The sequence below is a fragment of the Ursus maritimus genome, unplaced genomic scaffold (assembly GCF_017311325.1).
Source record: "Ursus maritimus isolate PB19 unplaced genomic scaffold, ASM1731132v1 scaffold_35, whole genome shotgun sequence".
Lineage (NCBI taxonomy): Eukaryota > Metazoa > Chordata > Mammalia > Carnivora > Ursidae > Ursus > Ursus maritimus.
Window position 1 is genome coordinate 11,525,242 of NW_024426119.1, and position 25,021 is coordinate 11,550,262.

The following is a 25,021-nucleotide window of genomic DNA, read 5'->3' on the forward strand; positions in this document are numbered from 1 at the left end:
ACCCCCACATTCACTGCATCATTACTTACAATAGCCAAGATATGGAAACAACCTAAGTGTCCATCCGTGGATGAAGAGACAAAGAAAATGTGGTATATACATACACAGTGCAATAGTATTCAGCTAAAAAAGGAAATCTTGCCATTTGCGAGATGGATGGACTTTGAGGGCATTATGCTAAGTGCAGTAAATGAGGCAGACAAAGACAAATACTGTATGATCTCACATGTGGAATTTAAACAAACAAAATGAAACAACAAAGCTCACAGATACGGAGTTCAGATTGGTGGCAGGGGGGTTGGGTGGGGTGGGTGAGAGGTGAGTGAAATACAGGGAAGAAGGTCGAAAGGCACAAACTTCCAGTTACAAATAAATAAATCACGAGCATATAATGTACAGTGTGGTGATTATAATTAATAATACCATATTGCATATTTGACAGTTGCTAAGAGAGTAGATCTTAAAAAGTTCTCACTGCAAGGAAAAAAAAACTTTGTATCTATGTATTGTGACAGATGTTAATTAGACTTACTGTGGTGATCCGTTTGCAAACTATACAAATATCAAATCATTACATTGTACATCTGAAACTAATGTCATGCTATATGTCAATTATATGAAAAAAAAGGTGTATGAGGAACACCAGACCACACCCACAAGGAGCATGAGCATGCTGTCTGTGTCACTAGCATTAGACACCTAGAATGGTTCAGTCTGAGGCTGCTCGGGTTTGTTCGGGTGGCTGGAAGCAGGGGAGGAAAGAAGGCAGCCAGCTGCGACTCCAACATGCAGAGTGCTGGCTCACGGTGGACTGGACTCCATTCCTTCCACCGGCCACAAGCAGGCCCCACCTCATTCCTGGATGGACCAGGAGGCCACTTCTCTGGCATGATTTGAAAGTCCCAAAAGTTGCCCTTCCCTTTACTACCAGAAATATGTCCCTAGTTTCCTGTCAAGTTAAAAAATAATTCCAAATTGCATTCTTTCAATGAACAAAAAGGTTATGTGGCCTAGGAAATCAGCTGAGTTACTATTACATCTGCAGACGGTTTATTTAGCAAAGTGCTGGCCCTGAGGGAAGGGGACATTGTGATCCTCGCCCACCCAGAAAGATTCTAGGGCCAATTTCAGCCATTGGAGGGAGAATGAGATGGGCAGAGGGATCTCCGCATTCCCTTTTAATGGACTCATAATCAGGGTGTCATTTGTCTCTTACCAGCTCCACACACGAAGACCTTGTTCCCCAGGGTGATCCCAGCTCGCCGGCAGGCATGGATCCCTACAGACAGTGGTTCGATCAGGGCCCCTTCTTCAAAGGTGACATTGTCAGGAAGCCTGGGGTGTCATTCAACACACTCAGTTAGTCCCTCTGGGTTAGTAATAAAAGGAGCTAATATTTATTGAGCATTTATTTATGTGCTAAGCAATTTACATCTATTCATTCACATAAATCCTTGGAAGAGTTCTGGAGTAGGTACTAATATTTTATAGACAAGGAAACAAAGCTTTAGAGAATTAAATGACTTGCTCCAAAGGTTCAAAACTAGTGAGAGGCTCAAAGGGTTTGAAATGGAAACCAGATAATGCCTGATTCCAGAGCCCAGGCCACACTGCCCTGCTCTGAAAATGGTTTTCTTTGGACAAATCACTTTGGTGAATGTGAACACATTATGTTTTCTTTAACATGTTATCCAAGACAAGGTATGGTGTGGCTGTCATTAATAACTGAGAAGTTTCATCTAACAAGAGGTTAATATAACCACATGCCAGGATCTCATCTGCTTCTCAAACTTACGTACAGCCTTTCCAGTTTCACCTCAGCAAACAATACCAACTATCAGCCGCTTTGCAAAATACTGGTTCTAGAAGAACCATATCTGATGGTAGCAGCTGCCTGGCTGTCCCTGGACCAGTCATGGTGGGAAAAGGGCCTGTCTTCCAGGTAGCTGGTTAAATGCTGTGTCACCTTCACCACCGGGTTCTTGGTTTTCACTGAGTCTACTTGACCCTACTACCCACCTCACTGATGATGACAGCAAACATTTGCATAAGGCTTTACAGATTAGAGGGCTTTCTCATCCATTATCTCATTTGATCCTCACTACAACCTTGTCAGGCAAGAATGGCAGGCTTTATTTTTACCTTTATTCTACAGAAGAGGAAACAGAAGCCCAATGACATTCGGAGATGTGCCCAAGGTTACAAGGCTAATGAATGGAAAAGCAAGACTTGAAGCCAGGTCTCCTTCTTCCACATCCCGCCTGCCCTGTATTAGCTGCCTCATGGTACAAGTGGCTCTGTGGATAATACCTCATTTCTGCTTGGTTGGTCCTCGCTGTCCAGTATTTTTATTCAGTGCCCCCAACCTCCACATGCTAGAACATAAAATTCCTCACGTTCCAAAAAGAAAGGTGGCAGCCAAACCAAGTACTCATTCCCATGATGTGTCACCAAATAAGGAGGCCAGAAGTCGGCCTGCCCGCTGCCCCACCTTGTCCCCCCGCCCCTCTGCTTTTCTTCCAAAATCTCCCCACTTCAGTCCTCTCCTGCTCGGATTGCTGCCATCACCCCTTCTACCCACACCACCTACCCTATCGATTCTATAAAAGGCACAAAAGTTTGAAATGAAATAATGAAGACTCCCAAACTCTCTCAAGGAACCCCCAACCACACTCTGTCAGACACGCCTGCCCCTTTACATCTGGGATTCCCCCAAAGCTTGTATGGGCTCTGAGCGGAGGGTAGCCTTTGGTTGGGACTGGCACGCTCCTTTCCCCTTCGCTCTGCTTTCCCCTTGGCAGGAGAACACCCAGGAAAAATGAGGTTGGGGGTGGCAATGATGGAAGATTGTGATGGAGAGATTATTCTACTGACGAGGCGGAAGCACTGGGCAGAGTCCTAGGCCCACTGCCTTTGCCATTGACCTTTGGAGAGTCACTGGGTCCCCCTTCCCCGACCTTGTTCGGTGGGGATTGACGGAGAGAGAGGATGACAGCACCCTAAGTTTCTTCCCAGCTCCAAGCAATCATGACTTTATAAACAACAGAGAATAAGACAACTTGGTGGTTTTCACAGTAGGGTTGAGGGAATAGCAAAAGGTTAGAGGATGATCAAGAAGCCAATGGGGAAGCAGGAAGATAAAAAGAAAGAAAATCAGTTGGGTAGGAAAATAAAGAGGCTGTGGCAGTACAGGAATCCTCACAAAGAAACCAGAGAGGCGGGCGTGGGTCCAGCGCTGGTGTGCGGATATGAGCAGAAAGCGCCCTGGGAGGAAAGGAAAGGTGGGAGGTTGCATGGCCCCTCCTCAGCCCTCCCACTAACATCGCCAACAGAACACACCCCCCCCCCGACCATGCCCTACAAACCCCGTCCCCCCATCCCCAGTATGAGGCTTCCTCTTAGACCTAAACTCTACCTATCTCCCAGACACAAGGCCACAGCTATGACACAGCATGGCCCCATTTATTGAGCACCTACTATGTGCCAGACCTCATGTTGAATACTTGATACGCTTTTCTCATTAAATTCTGTCAGTAATTCTACGCATTTCATCATATCGGTGCTATTATCATCTCCATTTCCCAGGCAATGACATTGAGGTTACAAAGTTTAACTCGCTGAAGGTCACACAGTTGGTAAAGGGCAGAGACCAGTGGTTAGTCTTAAACTTCACCATTTTGCTTTTCTGCCTTTCATGAAAACCTTGTTTGGTGCCTCGACTTGGAAAGGGCCCAAAGTGGGCTGGTTCAGGAACCACTTGCTGAAAGGTGGACTCTGCCCACGTAACCTGCTTTCTTCTAGAGCAGTTAGGTGTTGACTTAAACTCATCACGAGGTCTAGCCTGTGACTCCTCTTAAGGCTTCCAGTGGGCACTAGAAAACTCAGATCTGTCAGACTGCCCCTGTGACTGGCACCCGGTCTCCTTCAGGTAAGCCCTATCCTGGCCAACAGAGCCACAGCTGGGGCCAGGCTGGGATGGAGGAAAACACACCTGTCAGAAGGTAGGAAGGAAAGTGGTGCAGTAGCACCCACAGCCCCATGGAATGGGACCCATGCGGAAGGGGCAACACTTTGCTTCTGCCAGATACAAGTTCTTACCCCAAAACCAATTCAAGAGTTGGGATAGGGTAGTGAGCACTGGGCAGGAATTTAAGACTCATGGCTGCCCCAGCTTGACTCCTGGCTCTGCTGTGTGCCCAGTTAGCCTCCTCCGTCTGGCCTCTGCACCCCTGCACAAAACTGCCACACTGTTGCCCACCTCACCGCTGTTCTTACGAAGGTTAAGTCAGATAAAGCCTGCAAAGCACTGATGAGCCCAAGGCCAGGCACAGAGTACTAATGACTGTGACTCCACAGGCATTGCCTGATTGGGTCTCCAGGTGACTAAATGAGCCCAAAGCAGAAGGTGACATCATTTCCCCAAAGTCACTCACTAGGAGGGCATGGACCCAGGGTCCCAAAGCTCACGTGCTGGCTCCAGGCCATGCTTCCTCAGTAAACCCCAGTGGCTGCTGTTACTGGTGTTGGGATCAGGGTCACTGCTGTAGTAAGTTCTCTTTTCTGGGAGCTGCCTTGGAAACCAGTAATGGAGGACGAACCACAGCAAGCTATCTGCAGGATGGCTGGAGGGGCGTGAGTTAGGCAACAATTTTCTATTGTTGCCCGAGGTGAGGGAGCTTCAACTCAGACACTAAACCAAGTACTGTCAGTCTCAGCCCTAGGCAAGCTACCTTCCCTCAGTGCCACCAACAAGGGCCTGTCCAGCAGATGCTTCGTGTCTGGAATTACGAGCTCAAAAGAACAAAGAAACCACCACAGGAAACTAGAAGAAAGAACCCCAACCAAACAGAGGGTGGAGAGGTCCCAGATGGCCCGGCCAGGCCTTGGGCACTAACTTGTAGCAGAAGTCAGCGTTGTGCTTATAAAAGCGGCAGAGGTTCCCGTCATCAGGGGGCGTGGCACAGAAGAAGATGGATGGCGACAGATTGTATCGGCCAATCTTGCAGAATTCATCCATTTCTCGCAGAGCGCCAGGCTCGATGGCAACACGATCCCCTGGAGACGAAAACGCGAGCAGGGGCAGAGCTTCTGTGAAGGGGCACGTTCTCCTGGGCAGGTGCCAGCGGGGGACTCGGGCCCAAGGAGCCACCCCCCTCCCTGGGACCCAGAGCACCTAGACAAGCCCAACCCGTTAGAGCTGCCACAGAAAACTCGGGATGCAGCACAGACTCACACTCTGGGAGACAGGGACCAGCATACTTCCCCACAGACGGGTTGCCTGCCCTTTCACCTCCTCGTGGAATAAGCCAACGCCCCCCTCCCCTGCCCCCGCCTCAGCTCCACAACCACTTCCCAGCTTGGGAAACAGAGAACCAGCCCCCTTTCTAAGGCAAGCCAAGGCCCATCTCAAGCTGCTGTGTGGGGTTCACAGAATTTTTTCCTTCACCTGCTTTGAAAATATGGGGCAAGGCCTTTACAAATACAAGAGCCACAATTATGGCACATCTTATGTTCAGTCTGGTTGTATTTAGACAATAACTAGGAGTTAACAGACTCCTGGGTTAGCAGATTGGCTCGGGCAAATGACCCACGGAGGTCTGAGACTCCAGTGGAGCGGAGAATAACATTCAGGCTTGTGAATTGGTGGACTTCTCCTCTGCCTCACTGTGCACTGCTTAGAAACCCAGCCTTCAAATTGCTCTTCTATCTTTTCATTATGGAAATTTTCAAACATGTATTAAAGTTGAAAGAACTGTACAGCAAACACCCAGATATCCTCCGCTTTGACTATTCAGTTAACATGGAGCTAATTTGCTTCATCACATATCCACCCATCCACCCCATCTATCCAACTCTCTTCTGCCCATCGCCCCATCTTCTTTCCTGATGCATTTCCAAGTAGGATGTAGCCATTGGTATACTCCATGCTGAAATACTTCAGCCTGCATATCATTAACCAGAGTTCAGTACTTGTCTCTGGTTATTTTTTAAGGGAAAATTTAGGTATTGATAGAATGCACAATCTTACATGGATCACCGGATGAATTCTGACAAATGCACTTGCCTGTGTAATATAAACCCCTATCATGATACAGAACACTACCACTCCCTTAGAAATTCCTTCCTTTGTGTCCCTTCCCAGTCAGTCCTCACCCCCACCCCCGGGGGAGCGTACGAGTGGAGCTGGGGTGACGCGCATCAGCCGCAGGTTTGCCCTTTACTAAACAGACAGGTGTTAAGTTATTTTTATGTCTTTTTCTGTTAAAAGTACCTACAGAGGAGTGCAGAGTGCTGGTATGCAGTTAGTGCTCGTTAACAGTAGTGGTGGCAGTGATGGTAGTGGCAGTAGTGATGTAAGTGATATCAACTATTTTTATTGTATTTAGCATTATCATAACTATCCGAGCTGGTATTATTGTACAGGAAATTCACACTGTAAGATAGATAGCCAGATTGTACATAAGTTAGGAATTCTTCCATGCCTTAGATTTCTTGATTCTTTAAGATCTATGTTAAAATTTTAGGAACAAACATCAAGAACTACTCAGTGAGTGCTTTTCTTCTTTCTAGACTAGCTGATTAGACCTTTTAGTCCAAATCAGCATGGGAAACACTTCAATAACAATTTTGTGTTCTAGGGGCGCCTGGGTGGCTCAGTTGTTAAGTGTCTGCCTTCAGTTCAGGTCATGATCCCAGGGTCCTGGGATCGAGCCCCGCATCAGGCTCCCTGTTCAGCGGGGAGCCTGCTTCTCCCTGTCCCTCTGCCTGCCGCTTCACCTGCTTGTGCTCTCTCTCTCTCTCTCTGACAAATAAATAATAAAATCTTTTAAAAAAGGATCCACAGAAATCCTTGCAACCACCAAAATGTGTTGCTCCACCTGTATGCATCCCTCTCTACTTTCTCTGTAGCCCTTGCTCCAAATTACCATTCTACCACTGACAGTGACTTCAAGCTAGCATTCAAGATCCTTATCATCAGGTGGAGTACTGTATGCCTCAGCCTATCTTCTAATGATTACATTATAATAATATAATAATAACTCACAGTTGTATAGTGCCTTTTAAAGAGGGACTTTAATATAGATTTTGCATGTTTAACATCTCCACTAACTCCCCAACATAAAACCTTTACTCTGAACAACATAGAATTATTAGCACCCCAGATATGTTACACTTGCCTCTGTTATTTTATTACTTTGTTTCTCTTAACCAGAATATTCGCTTCTGACCTCTTCACTAACTCAAATACAAAACCATTCTCAGGTCCCTAGCTGCTGGACAACCCAGTCATTCTGAGCACTTGCTTCAGAGTCAGAAGGACCAAGGCCAGTACCCCAGCCTGAGATTCGCGAGTGTGTGGCTCTGGGCAATCACCATGCTTCGCTTTCTTCATTTGTAAAGGAAGAAAATAATGCCTACCTCAGAGCTGTCTCAGCAATGAAATACATAATTATACATGTAAATATTTAACATGGAGACTAATAAATAGTAAATCAATGAATATTATAATGCTGCCTTCTTCTTCCTGTAATTATTATTGTTAAATGTCCAGCTCAAAGACTTATCTCCTCCATGAAACTCCTCTAAACACCTCTGCCCACAACAAATGCCCTTTCCTTGAACTGCTAGAGTGTATTCTTTTTAACACCTGATAGCACGCTATGGTCTTATTCTCTAATTACTGGTATTTATGTATGTCCTGATGTCTGGTCTCCCCAACTAGATCAAAGTATCCAGGGACTGGATCTTCTCAATTCCCAGTATCCCTCAAAGCACCTGGCACAAGGTTAGACCCATTTTAGATGCTGACTAAGCACTTACTATAACTTAAAGAACCCCACTTTGTTATGACTAATACTAAGAGATCTCGTCCTACAGGTAAGAACTAATCAGTGGCTGTTGGAAACTATGGATCTTCCTCTTTGGGATAACATCACAAAATCTCAGGGGCTGCGTCAACTTCTGTACAGGATGACAGGAGGGCCTGACGATGTTCCTAAATGAAATACAAGTCCAGCTTCTTCAGGGCTGGATAGTTCCTCTCCGTGGAGCTGTGCTCAGAGAGCCTTATAACTGACACAGAATGGCGTCTCCTGCCAACCTTCTCCCCGTCTCGAATAATCTGATGTCCTCTCCAGGCTGTACAGTGGCCTCATCAGCAAAGGAAGGATAAAGTCAACAGCTGGCCGTGTCACACAGCTGGGATTTAATTCACTGTGTTGGGGAACATCACAGGCTGCCACAGTTGAGAATTCCTCCCTCCAAGAGCACAAAGTAAGCACATCTAGAAAATACTGGTGGTTTTCCAGTCATCCAATAAGATCAAAGACTGTATCCAAGACCCTGTTTCTCAGCTCATGGTGGCAGTTTGTGGTTTCTATGCCTGGACCACTTCCCCTACCCCTTTACCTGGCTTATTCCTTCGTTGCCTTCAGATGTTGGACTAATTGTTTCTCCCTCTGAGGGGCCAGGGATCTGGTTAGAACACACAGATCACCTCACTGTTCTTCTCTGTTGCCCTCAACACAACAGTAATTACATAACTGTATGTGTGTTCCAGACCTGTCTTCCTCTGTGGGAGGTTAAGATCCATGTGTGTAGAAACGGAGACTGCCTTGTTCACCGCTGTAACCCCCGGGTTTAACAGAGGCCCAGCCCCAAGAAAGGAACACAAATATTCATTTATGTTGAGGAATAAATAAATCGGTTAGTTGAAGGGTTTTGCTGACCTGCTTTTAAGTGCTTTACCAGTGATCCCACTTTTATGACTGTCCCTGAGGCTTCATGCCCCAGCACCATTGGCTTTTCCACAACAAAATCCCCAATTCGACCATGCTGCCAGTAGTGGACATCTGAGCCGCAGATTCCAACGGAATGCATCTTCAGCAGCACTTCTGAGAAGAGGAAGGAGAAAACAAGTGAGGGAAGGAGTGACCCCTCTATAGTCTGAGGCACCACAACGCCTTCCCTCTGGATAGGAAGAGGGCTTGGTTTCAAAGGCCGGGTACAATATTTAGACCACAGAGGAAGACAAGCTAAACAGCAACACCAATTAAGGCTTATAAGCCAAGAAAGAGCAAAATAATTCCATTTGAGTGTTAATTCCATGTGTCAACTCAGCTAGGCTATGGTGCTTAGTTGTTTGGTCAAACAGTACTCGTTGGGGCGCCTGGGTGGCTCAGTCGGTTAAGCACCTGCCTTCGGCTCAGGTCATGATCCCAGGGTCCTGGGATCAAACCCTGCATTGGGTTCCCTGCTCAGGGAAGAGCCTGCTTCTCCCTCTCCCTCTGCCCCTCCCCCTGTTCATGCTCTCTCTCATTCTCTCTCTCTCAAATAAATAAATAAATAAAAACCTTTCAAGGGGGGGCGCCTGGGTGGCACAGCGGTTGGGCGCCTGCCTTCGGCTCAGGGCGTGATCCCGGCGTTCTGGGATCGAGCCCCACATCAGGCTCTTCCGCTATGAGCCTGCTTCTTCCTCTCCCACTCCCCCTGCTTGTGTTCCCTCTCTCGCTGGCTGTCTCTATCTCTGTCGAATAAATAAATAAAATCTTTAAAAAAAAAAAATCTTTCAAGGGGCACCCTGGTGGCTCAGTAGTTGAATGTCTGCCTTCTTCGGCTCAGGTCATGATCCCAGGGTCCTGGGATCAAGCCCTGCGTCAGGCTCCCTGCTCAGCGGGAAGCCTGCTTCTCCCTCTCCCACTCCCCCTGCTTGTGTTCCCTCTCTTGCTGTGTTTGTCTCTGTCAAATAAATAAAAAATTTAAAATAAATAAATAAAAATCTTTCAAAAAACAAAACAAAAAACCAAAGAAAAAGAGTAGTTGTTGCTGTGAGGGTATTTTTTTAGATGTAATTAACATTTAAATCAGATTAAAGCAGATTACTGAGTAAAGCAGATTACTCTGCCTAAAGTGGGTGGGCCCCATCCAATCAGTTGAAGGCCCTAGGAGAAAAGACTGAGGTTTCCTGAAGAGGGAATCCTCCAAGACTGTAACATCAACTTTTACCTGAATTTCCAGCTTGCTGGTTGGCCCTACAAATTTCAGACTTGCCAGTCCTCACAATCACATGAGCCAATTCCTTAAAATAAATCTCCCCCAGCCCTCTCTCTATAGATATATATAATAAACCTATATATAATCTATATAATAAATCTTTCTCCCCTCTTTCTCAGTTCCATCTCTCTGGAGAACCCTAATACACTGCGTACACAAGATATTATTAATAGGAAAAAATGTATCAACCATCTAAGGGAAAAACTGTTTCCTAGGAGATAACCGATCCCACATAATTACTATGCTATGCCTGATTCTAATCTATCATGAGAGAAAGCCTGGCAAAATCTAGGCTTGGCAACACTTTGTGAGCTATCTGCGTTCTTCTTGCCTGTTGTTTTATTTAAAAGTGCAGCTTTAATTTAAACCATCCAAAGGTTTCAAAGGGTATTTCCCCTTCACAGGTTTCCCCTTCCAAGTCAAGGGCAGCAAGAGACAAGAAAGCAAGAGCAGAAACAGTACCAGGGTACTTTGAGTCCAAGACAGCCCTTGTTTGGCTACTTCTAGAATCAATACCAACTTTCCAGGACACAGTGAGGGGCCTCTTTCACGTTTCTGAACATGATATCTTGGTGAAAACGCTCAAGCCCTAAATATACATTACGTGCTGAACACTGATAGAAATAGCTATTGTCTGTATGCTTATCGCTATAAATCAATAAGCCAGCTGACCTTTGAGTAGCAAAGCTCTGGAGGCCTCAGGAAAGTTGCCTCCTATCCGATGTTCGCACAGAAGCTACAGTTCTGGGGTGAGGTGGGGAAGCACATCTCCAACTCACCAAGGTTGGAGAGGAGACCCAAGCGGCTGGGTATAGGATGAGTTTTCTAGAGATACTCTTCCCCTTGCTCTCAGCCTCACTTCAGAGTCCTGCAGATTATGAAGTGGGACTCTAGGGGTGGGAGGGGTTGGAAAACCATCAGCAGGTATCTGCTCCAGCCAACAGGAGGCATGACTTCCCCAGGTACAGACACCACTGCAGGAAATGTGCTTCCAGCTGGGCCTTACCAGCTCTCCTAGTGAGAGGCCAGAGGACTGGAACAAAGGCGGCAGGAAGCCCACCCCAGAGCACCTACCCACTGTCTGTGCCTGGTTGATCAGGACCTTGGGGAAGCGCTCTGTGCGGCCCCTCCCATCCCCCACTGGACAGAAGGTCCTAGTCCTCCTATAGTGACGCTCTCTTTCTAATTAAGAGATCAAGCTCTGTAGACTCACTCATTTTCAAAGCTTGGGTTAGGGTTAGGATGGGATTTGGCCACCTGAATAGCAGCTTATAGTAGATAGAGTAACCCAACTCTAGGTTAGGTCAAATGAGGAACAACTCTGCCTTTGGTCCAGAAAGATATTTTATGTCAAAAACTCTGGGACATGTCAGCAGACTGATATGGTAACTCTTCTGAATTTATCACTATTTTATGTGGCAGTCAAGTTGAATCTATCCAGTCGTGCCGTGGATAACAGACTAGGTTGTTGGCCTAACAAAAAGATAGTTTTTCTTTTTTTTTTTTTTTAAAGATTTTATTTATTTATTTAAGAGAGAGAGAGAGAATGAGCAGGGGGGAGAGGCAAAGGGAGAGGGAGAAGCAGTCTCTCCGCTGAGTGGGGACTTGATCCCAGGACCCTGAGATCATGACCTGAGACCAAGGCAGATGCTTAACTGATTGAACCATCCAGGTGCCCCAAAAAGATAGTTTTTAATTGGAGGCAAAGTCGTAAACAGTAGGAAAATAGGGGTAAGCAAGCAATGTACAGTGTGTCTTCAGGGTAAGTAACAAGAAACAATAAAATGTAAGTCAAGTATCCCAAGGACCTACCATTTGGGCCTGGTTCAGGGATAGGATAGTTCTCCTAAAGGAAATAAAAACAGAAAAATCATTTAGCATGCATAATAACTTTCCCTTATGAACATTTTCAATTGTTTAGTTGATGTGGAGTTTCATTCAAATATTTCTTCTTAGAATGAACACAGGCTCAGACCATATCGCAGCTGGGTGGACACCTGGGGGGCCCACTAAATCGTGCTGCCTCTAATTCCTGACCTCACTGCGCCCCACCTCCTGGAGCAATTTGCCCTAGACTAATAAAAAATTGTACTAAATGCTCCCCTAGGCAGAAATGATGTCTGGACTGCCTTCCATATCAGATCCTTCCCTTCTCAAAAACCACATTCTTAAGATACAGATTTGTTTGGTCTGGGAAACTCTCACAGGGAGAAAGGTGGAGGTGTCTGGTAGCTGCATGTGAGGGCTTTGACCTCTAGGCAGGTTGGAGAAGGTGCGTGCTGCTGCTTTTCCCTTTACATCAGCACACGGACCAGCGCTCGGCCTTCTCTTCTGAAACCTCCCACGTGCAGTTTTAGAGGCCCTTTGGGAACACGTAGGACCTGCATTTTGGCCACTCTCCAGGTTCAAAAAGCAATCAGAGCTATTCTGGCATTCATAGCTATTATTATTATTATTAACCAACTCTTCTTTCCATTGCCAACTAGCTGGGAAATTCATGGTGACAAGAAGGAAGGACAGTGAGTGGCTAGATCCAAGGGTTCATTTTATGAATTCTTTGAAGAAAGCTAAGAAGAGGAAGGAAGGTGAAATGTTCACTGTACCAACTATGTACCAGACGATGTTTTGGCTTTACACACATCATGGCACATGGCCCACAGTTTGCAGACAAGAAACCTGAGGCTGGGAAGTGAAATAACTTGGTCCAAGTCCTACCGTCACAGAGTGGCTAAACCAGGACTAAACCTGATTCCCCAGCCTGCCTCACTGCATCCCACTGCACCCCAATGGTGGAATAAGCCTTTTCTCCTTCCAGGGTAATGCAAGGAGCAGGCAGACAGGTGAGGAGAAGGTTGGGGCTGGGGCCCACAAAGAACACTCTGGGAGAGGCACTGCTCCAAGCTCGCCTCCTTCAGAAAGCCTCCCCCAGATACTTTAACAGGTAGCAGTAAATGACACCCAGGCTATTTTGCGAACAAAATAACCCTGATGCCAACGACCATGGCTTCAGTCTCTTCAGTGACCAGGCACAGTGCCCTGCCTCAAACATGGGGGAGCATGCCCTTACTACATAACCACTCTCCATAAGAGACACCAAGGAAGGTCTGTGGTTTTCGCTCATCTCAGATTACCGGCCTTTGTGTTGAAGCAGCTTGATGCTAATTTGACCTGCTTGTCCCCAGTGGAACAAAGCCCAAAGTGACAATGTTAATGCTATTAGCTAACACTGGCCAACTTTTTTCTACCAGGTCCCGGGCTAAGTGCTGTACGTGCATCGTCTCGGTTCATCCTCACAACAACCCTATGTGATACCTTCTATTATTATCACCCCATTTTCCATATGATTAAACTGGAGGACTGGGAGATTTAGTCATCTGCCCATGGTAGCACTAAGGTAATTGGTGGGGCAATATCCAAAGCAGCTTGAGGTGGGGAAAAGGTGCTCAAGAGAGTTTTTCATCTGTTAGTAATTTAGACTGGCTACACCTGAAAGGAAGGAAGGAGGGGTGGGGGGAGGGAATCCATCTAGAAATGGGCAATTCAGGATAGCCGGCTGTCACCAAAATCCTTCTCAAAGTTGCTGGTCCCGTCTCTGACATTACCCAACATAAGGGATTGCTGTATAAAGTCATGTTTCTCTTATACTGGTTGAAATTTTAAACTGCAGGTTAAGTGAAACTGAAGACTAAGGCCTTTATTTCAAACATGGAACAGAACCCCATCTTCTCCAGTAAAGGCACTAGTAGGCAACTTCTCAAGCAACAAGAGGTGATTTATTCTTCATTATCCCTGCCTCCAATCAGGCCAGCCCTGAATACCCCATTTAGGGGTGGAAAGGGGGTAAGAATCAAGCTCAAAGCAACAGCTGGGCACACCAAGTAGGCCCTGGGTCACTGGAGATTACTACTGTAAACATTTGCAGGAGGGGACAGAGCTGACCAACTTCGGCCCCACCCCCCCCCAAACTGCACTGACTTTCCTAGACACCAGAGGGTGCTGTGCAGACAGCCTGGCTTTTCCTTAGTGGCCTGATCGCACGTTATGGAAAACTTAAATACCTCTCCCCACAAACCAACTTTTCCTTTTCGTTCTCTCTTGCTGACTCTAACCACCCTTACAACTCAGCTCAGCTCCTGACTCCCCTCTCTGCAGGAGACATGCCATAGAAGCACAGGACCGTGTTAAGATCAGCCCTTACGTTTGTAAATGTTATCCTAAGCATGGCTGTGTTTTAGAAACACAGCTCGTTTTAGAAAGTTATCACGCGTGGTTACTTAAAAACAAAACAAAACAAAACAAAAAAACAACCTTGCTTTTCGTTTGTGGTTTCTTGGAATGACCTTGGCCACTATCCTCTGTTTACTTAATCTCCTTTTCTATCTCAGATTTCGGTGATGATATTCTTTCATTCACCCTATTTCTCATTTACCAGTTTCTTAGCTCCCCTGAGATTCCCGGCTTTCACTTTTATCCCCACAGCCCTTTCATCCCCAAAGTTTTGTTATCAGGCATATTCACGGTTTCCTGAACAGGACTTCTTACCTTCCTGTGAGTGACAGTAACAAAGGGATAAGGGGGAGGGGAGGTAACTGTTCTTTCCTGTAGTTATGTCAGTTTTCCAGCCTCTTTCACTTCCAGTCCGAAATACATCATGTACATATCCTCCCCTCCATCCGCTCCAGGTCTCCTCCCATCTCCCCAGTCAATCATAGAACTACTTCTGGAAGAACTCTGTGGGAGCATGAAATCATCCCAGGTGCCTCTTGCCTCCTAACTGTTATCTTGGATTTCCTAAATATATTTTGTCAAATTAGCCTAAATGTTTAGTTCCTAAATATATCCTCAGGGCTCCCCATCCTCTGCTTCCACCCGCACACCTGAGTTCACACCCTCCATGCATCTTGCCTGGGTTGAGGTAATGGCCTCGACATGAGGAGAAATCAAGGGAGAATGCCTTTTCCCTCCTGCAGCTGACCTGAGTGGAGCAGGGGTGAAGAACCCACACTCTGGAACTGTGCGTCTGTGTGCAAACCCAGGCCCCCCTCCACCAGCTGCGTGACCTTGGGGCAGTTACGTAAGCTCTTTGTGCCTTCAATTTCCTCCTCTGTATAAGGAGGATAATCATCAGATAGAGTGCCCAACTCAGAGTAAATAAGTTAGCTCTTATTACAAAAGAAATAGAATCAAAGTTCTATTTCCTATCATTAGCTCACAGCATGGTTCAACCAGCTCTGGACAGCCTTGTCCTTTTCCTTTTGAAAAGGGTACTTTTAAAAATTGTTTTGGGGACAAGTTATTTCCCTTGTTGTCATGTCAATGTTAAGAAAACTGGACTGTTCCTTAAAAGGCTGGAATTTGGGAGAAAGGAAAGGATTCTGGCAGTGTTTTAAGCCTGATTCTACTGGTTGTGGAAAAGTGTATAAAGCCAAGCTCCCTGCCTTGGAGTGAGGGCTTGGAGGCCGGCCTCACCCTGGGGCCCCCAAGCCCACCTTCACCACCTCCTCCCACTTGCCAGGTCTCCTGACAACCTGTCGGCTGGCTGCCCTGCACTCTTGAGAGCAGAGCAAGCCACCTTATTTTGCTTCCCTTCCTCCTCACTTTTCTTCCACCCTGGAGCATGTTTGGAGTGTGGGAGGAAAATCCAAAGGTTTCCTAATTGGCCATTTGGTCATAAAAGTCTTTGTTCTAGCCGCATTCGCCCTGGCAAACTCGGGGTCAAAGTAGAAGGTTCGAACACTCTCCCAAAGTCTACTGAGCCACTCTCCAGCCCATGCTCTCCGCGCTCCAACCAGCCTTCTTCTGCTACCAAGCTTTCTAAAATACAAGTCCATTTAAAGTGCCCAGTGGCCCTGTAAAATCCTAACCCTTCCACAGTGCAGCCACCAGGCTCTCTGCAAGCCACCTGCAATTCCCGGCACACCCCTGCACTCACTCACTCACCTCCTGGGACCACTTCCCCACCCTTCAAGATTCCCTGTGAGGGGGGAAGAGAGACATCTGGGGTGCCTTCCTAATTCTTCCAGGAACTCAGGGAGATGGAGGTTTGGATGTGTTGGAATTGCAGTGTCTGGGACATGGGCTGTCCAAATAGGTGGTTGTACTCCCGGGACTGGCACTCCGTCCGACATGGGTCAGGGACAGAGGCTCAGGAACGTGAGACATAAGCACAGATTCAAACAATCACCTCCTATGAAAAGACTTCCTTGTCCACATGGGGCTGGGAAGGTGGCCCCTTCCTCTCCTTTGAGCTTCCCCAGCACCTAGGACTGGATCCATACAGGATGGTTAAAGGACTATTTCATTCTCAGCTGTGATAAATAAGTAAATTTCAAAAAAATCAATTTCCTCCTAATTCAAAATGTAGAAACATAATTGTGTATAATTGTACCTATCGGATGGTTCTTTAAGCAAAAATATGAAGTCTCGCAGCTTTGTTGGATGTTCTAGTGAGTTAGTAACATTGAGTAAAGCTGGGTTCAGGTCTAGGAAATAGACATTTACATGTTTAAAAATTATTTATTATAATTATATAATTATTTATTATAATTATATAATTATAATTATTTATTTAGCTATCACTCATATTCCCTCCTTAGTGTAAATTGGATTTTGAGAAAACTGTCGGCTTTAACAGCCACACCAGAAGACTTCTCAGGTAGATGCCAATACCGTGGAAGAGTACATATTTCTCCTCCTTCTTAATTTCTCTCTCATGCAATTTTAAAGATTTTATTTATTTGACAGAGAGAGAGAGAGAGAGCACAAGCAGGGGGAGCTAAAGGCAGAGAGAGAGGGAGAAGCAGGCTCTGCACAGAACAGTGAGCCTGATGCAGGAATCCATCCCAGGGTCCTGGGATCATGACCTGAGCTGAAGGCTGACACTTAACCAACTGAGCCACCCAGGCGCCCCTCTGTCATGCAATTTGAAAAGAGAAATTTCCCCCATAGCCATAATTCTAGCTTTTCCCTTGGGAATAGGGCTACTTTCACTACCCATCTTAGTAGTACTAGACTTATTACATAGCATGTTAATATTCTGTTTGTAGTATTGTTGACTGCTCCTGCTACTCTTAGGGGAAAACACATTAGCTTTGGGCCTCTAGGCCTCCTGCAGACAAAGGCACTGTCCTTCCACAGCAGTTGGGAGAGATGGTGGTATTTGCTGGATTTAATTTCCTGTTGTTTATCTGGTTTGGGTCTTGTTTTATTACTGAAACATAATTAAGATAAAGGGAAGAGGTATTTCTTTGGGCTATTTGCTACTACCTGATCTTCTCTTTTTCAGAAGGAGTTTTATATTGTTATTTTCAGTCTTACGTTGTATTTTCAGTGCCTCTGACTGATTAATGTAGTTCAGGTGTTAAAGGGTTAAATAGCCGGTCATTTCCTCACTCGGTGTCATCTCCCAGTTTAATCCAGCTGCTACTTCAAGGCTATCAGGGCCCTTTAATTTGTTCTTAACAGATGTAGCTAGCTCTGTCCCTCAGCTGATGGCAAAAAGAACCAGGGAAAGAGACATGACGCTCAGGACCACTTGAGTTGCCCGTGTTGATGCCCCCTCATTAAATAATCCCCTCATCCTTACCCCAAAAATCTTAACAGTAAAGTACATATGCAAGGAGGGGATATTTTCACCGTGGTATATTACAGACACAGAATTATTTTACTTTAAAAAAATTATTACAGATGCAAAGCAATTCTTTTGACCTAGGCTATAATACATTTCCTCAAAGGGCCAAAACTCAAGAAATATCTTTGTGGGGCCTGATTAATGTTTAAGCTTGATGCTGACAAGTTTTCTCTGCCCTTTATAATTAAACATCAACCCATCATTCTAAAACAACTAGTTTCCCTTTAACTTGTTCTCTCCTCAAGGGGAGCATACTATGCCATCCCCAAATATATCTCTTTGTCGAAAGAATTATTTTAGGCTGATTATTTTTAACAAACAGCAGATTTAGGAAAAGCTCCGAAAACTGAGTAGAGGTTATCTTTTTGAAAGAGATATTTACATTACAAGGAAAATCTCCTTTTGTAAGATGTCTCCCTCTCCACATCAGGAAAAAAGAGGACTAAATCTCTCTTACCAAGGGAGGAGGCACAGATTTAAATTTGCCTAACAACCATACTCTTGTTTACTATGCTTTTCCTGAAAACCTCCCAGAACTGTCTTCCAAGAAGATCTTTTGTCTTTAGCTGGAAATGGTATTTAAGGTGGTGTCTTGGGCCATTTCATGAAATTACTCAGTTTTCATCATACCTCCCATAGATACAGGAGGTACACATTATTAAACTTGTTTATTTTTCTCTTGTTAATCTGTCTTTTATTACAAGGGGTCTCAGGCAAGAACCTAGAAGCACAAGGAGAAAATTATTTTTCCTCCCCTACATCATAAAACAAAAATCTGACCATACCCCATCCCGAACCCAGTGTTCAGCCCCCTGGAATGGGGGCTGAGTTGTTCCTTTCTTCTCCCTGGCCAGATGCTGGTGCCTGAAATGTGACAGAGCTGTCAGGCGTAAGGCAGATAGGGTGCCTGGGTGGCTCAGTCAGTTAAGTGTCTGCCTTTGGCTCAGGTCATGATCTCAGAGTCCTGGGATTGAGCCCCTTGCTGGGCTTTCTGCTCAGTGAAGGAGTCTGCTTCTCCCTCTACCCCTCCCCACTACTCATGATCTCTCTCTCTCTCTCAAATAAATAATTTTTTTTTAAAGGAGTAAGGCAGATAAAGTGTACTCAATGTGGTCGATGGCCTACTGCTGATATGTGATGCAACATGTACAGAAACTGAGTATCTAGAAATACAGCATTTTGACATTGCTGCAACATCAAAATACAGCAATACAAACATAATGGTTCATGGCTGAAAATATAAATAAAATTGGTGTTTCATCTGGGACAGCAGATACCCATAATATAGTACCCACTCAACATGTTAATTCTGTTTCCCTTACCTTTCCAGTGAAACCCAGAGCATTAAAAAAACAAAGCCACTCCCAGCCCCCATCACCAAAAAAAGCTTCTGTGGAGAAAAACTCATTTGACTATTTTATATCCCAACTTCATGAACCGGTAACTCAGAGAGAATTCATCTCCCAATCAAAAGGAACTTCTGGATTTCTCAAAACTGACCAAAGAGGCACAAAGTAATTAAACTGGTAAATATAGATGAATACAAGATTATTGCCTGGGCCCACACTTATTCTAATTTAGTCAAGAATTGTCCATATAGGGGCACCTGGGTGGCTCAGTCGGTTAAGCATCTGACTCTGTATTTCGGCTGAGGTCATGATTTCAGGGTCCTAGTGATGAGGGAGCAGAAGGCAAGCTGAGGACAAAGCACACGGTGACACCTCACAACACCCCCCCACACACACACATACACACTCCTGGATTGGATAAGTGTGACATTCTTCCAGGAAACTTCCAACTATCTTAATGTTAATTCCTTCCTAGAAGGAAAAACAATCTCAGCTTAACAATAGCAAGGCCTCCAATATCCTGAGGGTCTTTAGCTTATGAAAGTCCTTTTTGAAACCTCCCTTTTTCCTTACCTCCCCCAACTCCCAAGTTTATAATCAGCCATTCCTCACAACCCCAGTGCAGCAGCTCTTTCTGTTCAATGGGTCCTGTCCCAGTTGCTTTAATAAAATCACCCTTTTTGCACCAAAGACGTCTCAAGAATTCTTTTTTGGCCCTTGGCTCCAGACTTCACTAACATTCCAAAACTACATCAGTGGGATCGAGCCCTGCATAGGGCTCCACACTCATCGGAGGGTCTGCTTCTCTCCCTCTCTCTCTGCCCCTCCCCTGCTCACGCATGCGCTCTCTTTCAAATACATAAATCCTTAAGAAAAAAAAAAATTGCCTACATAACACAAAAGAAAAAAATTGCCCACGTATTTGAAGGTCTTGGTCTTTTATCTCTTTTTATTGAGATGGTTATCTAAATCTTTTAAGGTTTTTTTTTCTTTTTAAATTTTTTTAATTTAACTAATCTGTTCACCCAATGTGGGGGCTTGAAATCACCACCCTGCGATCAAGAGTCCCGTACTCTTCTGACTGAGCCAGCCAGGCACCCCTATGCTGAGATGGTTTAAATGTCTGATTGTCCTAAGCACTAGCCTCCTGATTAACTCCACGTTAGCACAGGTCATTAGCTGTGCGGGGCCTTTTACAGACACCACCTCATGGTAAGGGCTGGGTGAGGGCAGGCTGCCCCATGATGGGCCATTTTGGCATGTGGATTATTTTGAGTTGAAGGCAATCAAGGTCCTATGGGCTCAGGAGGAATTTTGCCCCTCTCTTAACTACAAAGAAGAATCTAAATTGGAGGGTCTTGACCACAGATAAATTTTATTTGAGTAATCCATCTATACGGGAGGGGAAACATTTATTTACCAAACATTTACTCTTTTTGATCTTCCTGTGAATTGCATTCATTCCCTTTGAAGTCCCAAGCCCCGAACCCCTTTCTCCTTAGTTCAGAATAACACAGAGACCTCATTTTGCCTGTCTTTGGCATTTCCTCGTATGTGTGGATTCTATGTACATATAAACTATTAAATTTGATTTTCTCCTTTTAATCTGTCTCATGTCAATTTGATTCTTGGCCCAGCTAGAACTTTTGAGGGGAAAGGAATTCTTGTTCCCTGACACCATCTAGTCCTCACATAACCCAGAGACGAGAACTCCTGTCATGCCCATTATACAGATGGGAAATTGAAGCAGAAAGTAATTTGGCAAGTCACACAACTATAAACAGCAGAGCTGGCACTAAACCACACTCTGGGCCTCAACCTGGCTCGTGACTTTATTACTGTTTGCATGTAAAGAGGACCTCAGCGAGCTGCACTTTGAGCTGACACTTTTTGCTGACAGGCTGTTTGCCTCTTCACCCATCAGCTCCGCTGCCTCTCCCCTTGCTCCCTTCCCTATTTAAAATAGGGAGGGAAAAGTAAAAGTCCTTTTACCCCCCCTCATATTTTTGTTTCCCTCATTATAAAAGATAAACCACCAGTCAGTGTGTGTGTGTGTGTGTGTGTGTGTGTGTGTGTGTGTTTACACATACTCCCTGTCTCTCTGATTTACCACTCAACTTAGAAATGCCCAGAGCCAAGGCACCGTGCAGACCTGAAGCCCAGAGGGTGCTGGAGCTGCCAGGGCCCTTCCCTTGCTGTGACTGAGGGGATCACTAGCTACATGGTAGGCAAGAATTTTAATTTTTCCTTCCCTGCAGCCCCAGCATCAAGAAAGAAAAGGGAATCCTTCCTGCCTTCTCCATAGGCAGGAACAAGCTAGGTGTTAGTTTTCCTTCCTGGCGGGTGGAAGATGGCAGGAGTTTGAAAAGGCCCAAGTCTAATGTCCCCCAAAGACCTCTGCCATGGATGCTGGCTGTTCCCTGGGCTTACCTGAAGTGGGATGGCAGCACTGGGAAGGGTTGAGCCCTTGATCCCTGCTTCAGAACCTTCCAAATCCTGCTTCAGATTTTAGAAATGGCCTGTCACCAGACAACTCCCTTCACATGAGTTCCCGAGGCACAACCATTTCTATCAGCGGACCCTGAACCTGGTTGGCCAAAATGGCCACAGCCTGCTATGCCCAGGAAATCTTGGATTTCATTTTGGTTCTCCCACAGAAAGGAGAACTGGTGTTCCCTCCCAAAGCTGCCCTAGGATGTTCCTCCTTGTTGCTTCCTGGTTTACTAATAGTACCACCAACCCCCAACCCCAAACCACTTACTTACTTGCCTTACAGGAGGGTGTGGAGGGGCAGAGATGCTCTACGGAAGTCAGGGGCCTCTCTGTGGAGGTGCTGGGGGTCCATCTCTGGAGGGAGTGGTGAGGGGCCAGGAGGGTCTGTGTTAAGGCACAGGTATCTCTGAGGCAGCATAGGCATCCCTGGTCACTCTTCTCAGCTGACAGCTTTCGGCCCCTTCCCCTGAGTGTGGGGCTCTCTCCAGGGTAACGTCCTCCACTTGCTGCCTTCTCACTCTACATGTCCCACTCAGCCTAGGCAAGCTCATCCATCTACAAATTCCCACTAGGGCACGACTTTGGGCAGGACAATAGTTTGTTGAGCTGGACACTGCTGTAAACCGAATGAAGTCTGCCCCTCAGTCATTGTGACAACCCCCCCTACACATTCCTAAACGCCTTGTGGGAAGTGGGTGCAGGACTGCTCAGAAAAGAAGCAGATGACTCCTGAATTTACATCTCCAGCCCACGAAATCATCCCTACATCCCAGATCCCTAGAACCAAGGTAATTTCTCAAAGACACCTTGATGTCGTGACCCACAGACATCTTAAACTCAAACCTAATCTCATCATTTTAATCTACTCTTTTGTCTAGTAAATGATCCTACCACTTCCTACTCTCAAACAGACCTGAGGCCCTCATGAATCCACCCTGAACCCTTTTAGTGTACCAATCCCACAACCACAGGCAACATTCTCCAGCCCGTCATATTTTCTAGAGCCTTTAGGATACACCCACCCCTATTCCTCCCTAATTCGGAGAGTAGATTCTAAGGCAAAGCTGATAAAATCAATCTTTTAAAAAATGTTTATTATTTTCCATAAAATCAATTTTAAGGTGAGCTTCCCGCCCCCTCCAATCTTCAAGGCTGTGCTCTAGAGAGCTGTGACAAAAAGAGAGGTCATCTGGCAGAGCAGTGGGCGAGCCTGAGTTTAAGAGTTAAGGCAAAGCAGATCCAGGGGTTGCAATTCTAGTTCCACTACTTACTAGGTCCATGACTTAAAGCAGGCCCTGAGCAGCAGGAGGAGCAGATCCTGTCCCCCTCTTCAGCTTCGAACTCCATGTACTGGAGTTTCGAACTCCATTCAGTACATGACACTATTTGCAGGGCCAGGAAACAGAACCTGTAATCTTGTACTTCATATATCTTTGCACTTGTTCCTCCATTTGCCTGAATGACTCCTACTCAACCTTCAAGAACCCGTCAAGTAGCATCCATCTCCTCTAGGACCTCTTTCCTAGGCCAAGGGCCCCTCCCTGTGAAGTCTTTACTCTCTGCAGCCTCCAACAAAGCCCTCAAACTATCTCATTGTTAACTTCATCTTGTCTGTCTCCCTGGAGCAGCTTGGGGGTACAGACTGTGTCCTCCTCTTCCTTTCTAGGCCACTAGCCCTCAGCCCAGTGTTTGGCATATGGCAGGCACCCTCTCATCTAATAAATGTTTTTAGACTGAAGGACTGAGTTGGAGATCAGTCTGTAAGCTGCACAGAGCTGTACTACTTTGCCTTCCTTACAATACTATCTGGTGTTGGGAGCAATAAACACTAATCATGTCATTTTAATTCAGGACCTTCAGTGAGGCTCCATGGTGAGTGGAGAGAGCACTGGAAGGGGAGCCTGGACCCCTGAGTTCTCATCTGGGCTTTGTTAACTAATCAAGCCTGTCACCCTGGGGACAACACCTTCTTAACTGAAGAAATGGGAGAGTTGGCTCAGGGCAGGAGTTTGTAGTCTGGGGTCCACAAACCTCTAGAAAGTTGATGGAGGGACTTAAAAAAAGTCCACAAAAATCTCTGAAATTGCTGCCAAACTCAGTCTGTTTGCATTCTGTGGGGAGAGAGACCACAGATTCTCAAATAGTCAAGAACTGCTAATCTGGATAATCTCCTGAGTCTCTCCTCTCTAGATCCCGTGTATATTCTCTTTGAGGAGGAAGGAGGAGCCAGGGAGCAGTAGAGATGGCTGGCACCTGTCCCACACACTCACTGTGTGTGATGTACCAGGCCCATCTGCAAGGGGCTTTGTCAAGGGACCCCTGACATGACCACAGGGCTGAGCCTACAGCTCCCTGACTTTGGCCCCATGAGCCATGGAGCAGAGGGAAAGGTATGGTGCCAAAGAGACATACACACAATGCTCTTAAAGAAACAGGGGAGCGGAATCGGAGAGGAAATGGCCAGAAAGTGAACCAAGGGCGGACTAAGGGAGGTAAGGAGGAAAGAAGCTTTAGCGACATGGACACTATCCAGATCCAGAAGTCTGGCATAGGCACAGAGAACACTAGGAGTCCTGGAGATGAAGACCTGTGCTGGAAGGAAAAGAGGCAGGAACTGGCACTTTCTGGGTACCCAGTAAGTGCTGGGTACTCTTGTGATCATAATAATCCTGCAAAGGAGGTTTTATCAGCCCCAGGCAAGACAGATTAAAGACGAGTTCCAAAGCTTTTAAGTGTCCCTCTGGCCCTCCTTTCTGTCCCGCACTGTCTTCCCAGAGAAGTCAGGGCATGTCCTACATCAGACAGCCTCCGGGCGTCTCTTTCGAAAAGTGCCATGACAAGAGACTACGAATCTGCAGCTGGCAAAGGAAGGACAAAGCTTCAATCAGTTTGCAACCTTCTTGGGCTCTGGCCACGTGCTGGCCACGGGGCTGGGTTCCGGGAGGCACGCGACAAGAACCTTCCTCTTAGCACCTTACAACCAACAGCCCCCTCCCCCCAACATGGTAACCACTCTGATCCCAGTGGAGACAGGAGGTGCAGGGCCGTCACCAGGCTGGAACTGGCTAGCTGGGACCGCGGCTGAGTTTGGAGGCCAGCAGGGCAGGGTCGGCTAGGCTTCCCTTTCCCCTTCCCGTTTTACCAGGCGCAGGTCTCCGGGTCCGTGCACCACCAGAGAGAGGTTCTCGGCCTTGGCCGCCGCCATGTCGTTTTCTCCCTGCCGGGTAGAGGCTGCAGTCTGCAGGACGCGTGATGGTTCTGGTGACAGCCCGGGGAGGGTTGAGGGTAAGAGCTGGGAGGCCCTGCTTGTCAGAAAAGGCGCAAGCTCGACCCGGGGCGGGGCTTCCTCGTCCCTTTACCGGGGCGGGGCTAGAGTGGGGGGCGGGGCCTCCCTGTGTCGCTCCGGCTTGTGCCGATAGGGATTCGGGTGGGGGCTGGGAGGACGTTGGGAGGGGGCTGGGGAGGAGGCTGGGGAGGGGGCTAGGGAAGAGGCTGG

General features: G+C 46.4%; 1 protein-coding gene across 1 annotated transcript in view; it reads right to left on the reverse strand.

Annotated features, from left to right (window-relative positions):
- The window catches only part of SORD (sorbitol dehydrogenase), a 34,060-nt gene extending 9,202 nt beyond the window's left edge, over window positions 1–24,858 (reverse strand). Inside the window, exons 1-5 of the mRNA XM_008683990.2 lie at window positions 24,668–24,858; window positions 11,866–11,899; window positions 8,730–8,894; window positions 4,896–5,055; window positions 1,217–1,335 (exon numbers count right to left, since the gene is read on the reverse strand). Of these exons, the coding sequence (XP_008682212.2) occupies window positions 1,217–1,335; window positions 4,896–5,055; window positions 8,730–8,894; window positions 11,866–11,899; window positions 24,668–24,730 (541 nt within the window). The 5' untranslated portion in view covers window positions 24,731–24,858. The remainder of the gene's footprint in view (window positions 1–1,216; window positions 1,336–4,895; window positions 5,056–8,729; window positions 8,895–11,865; window positions 11,900–24,667) is intronic.
- Window positions 24,859–25,021: the final 163 nt, after the last annotated feature.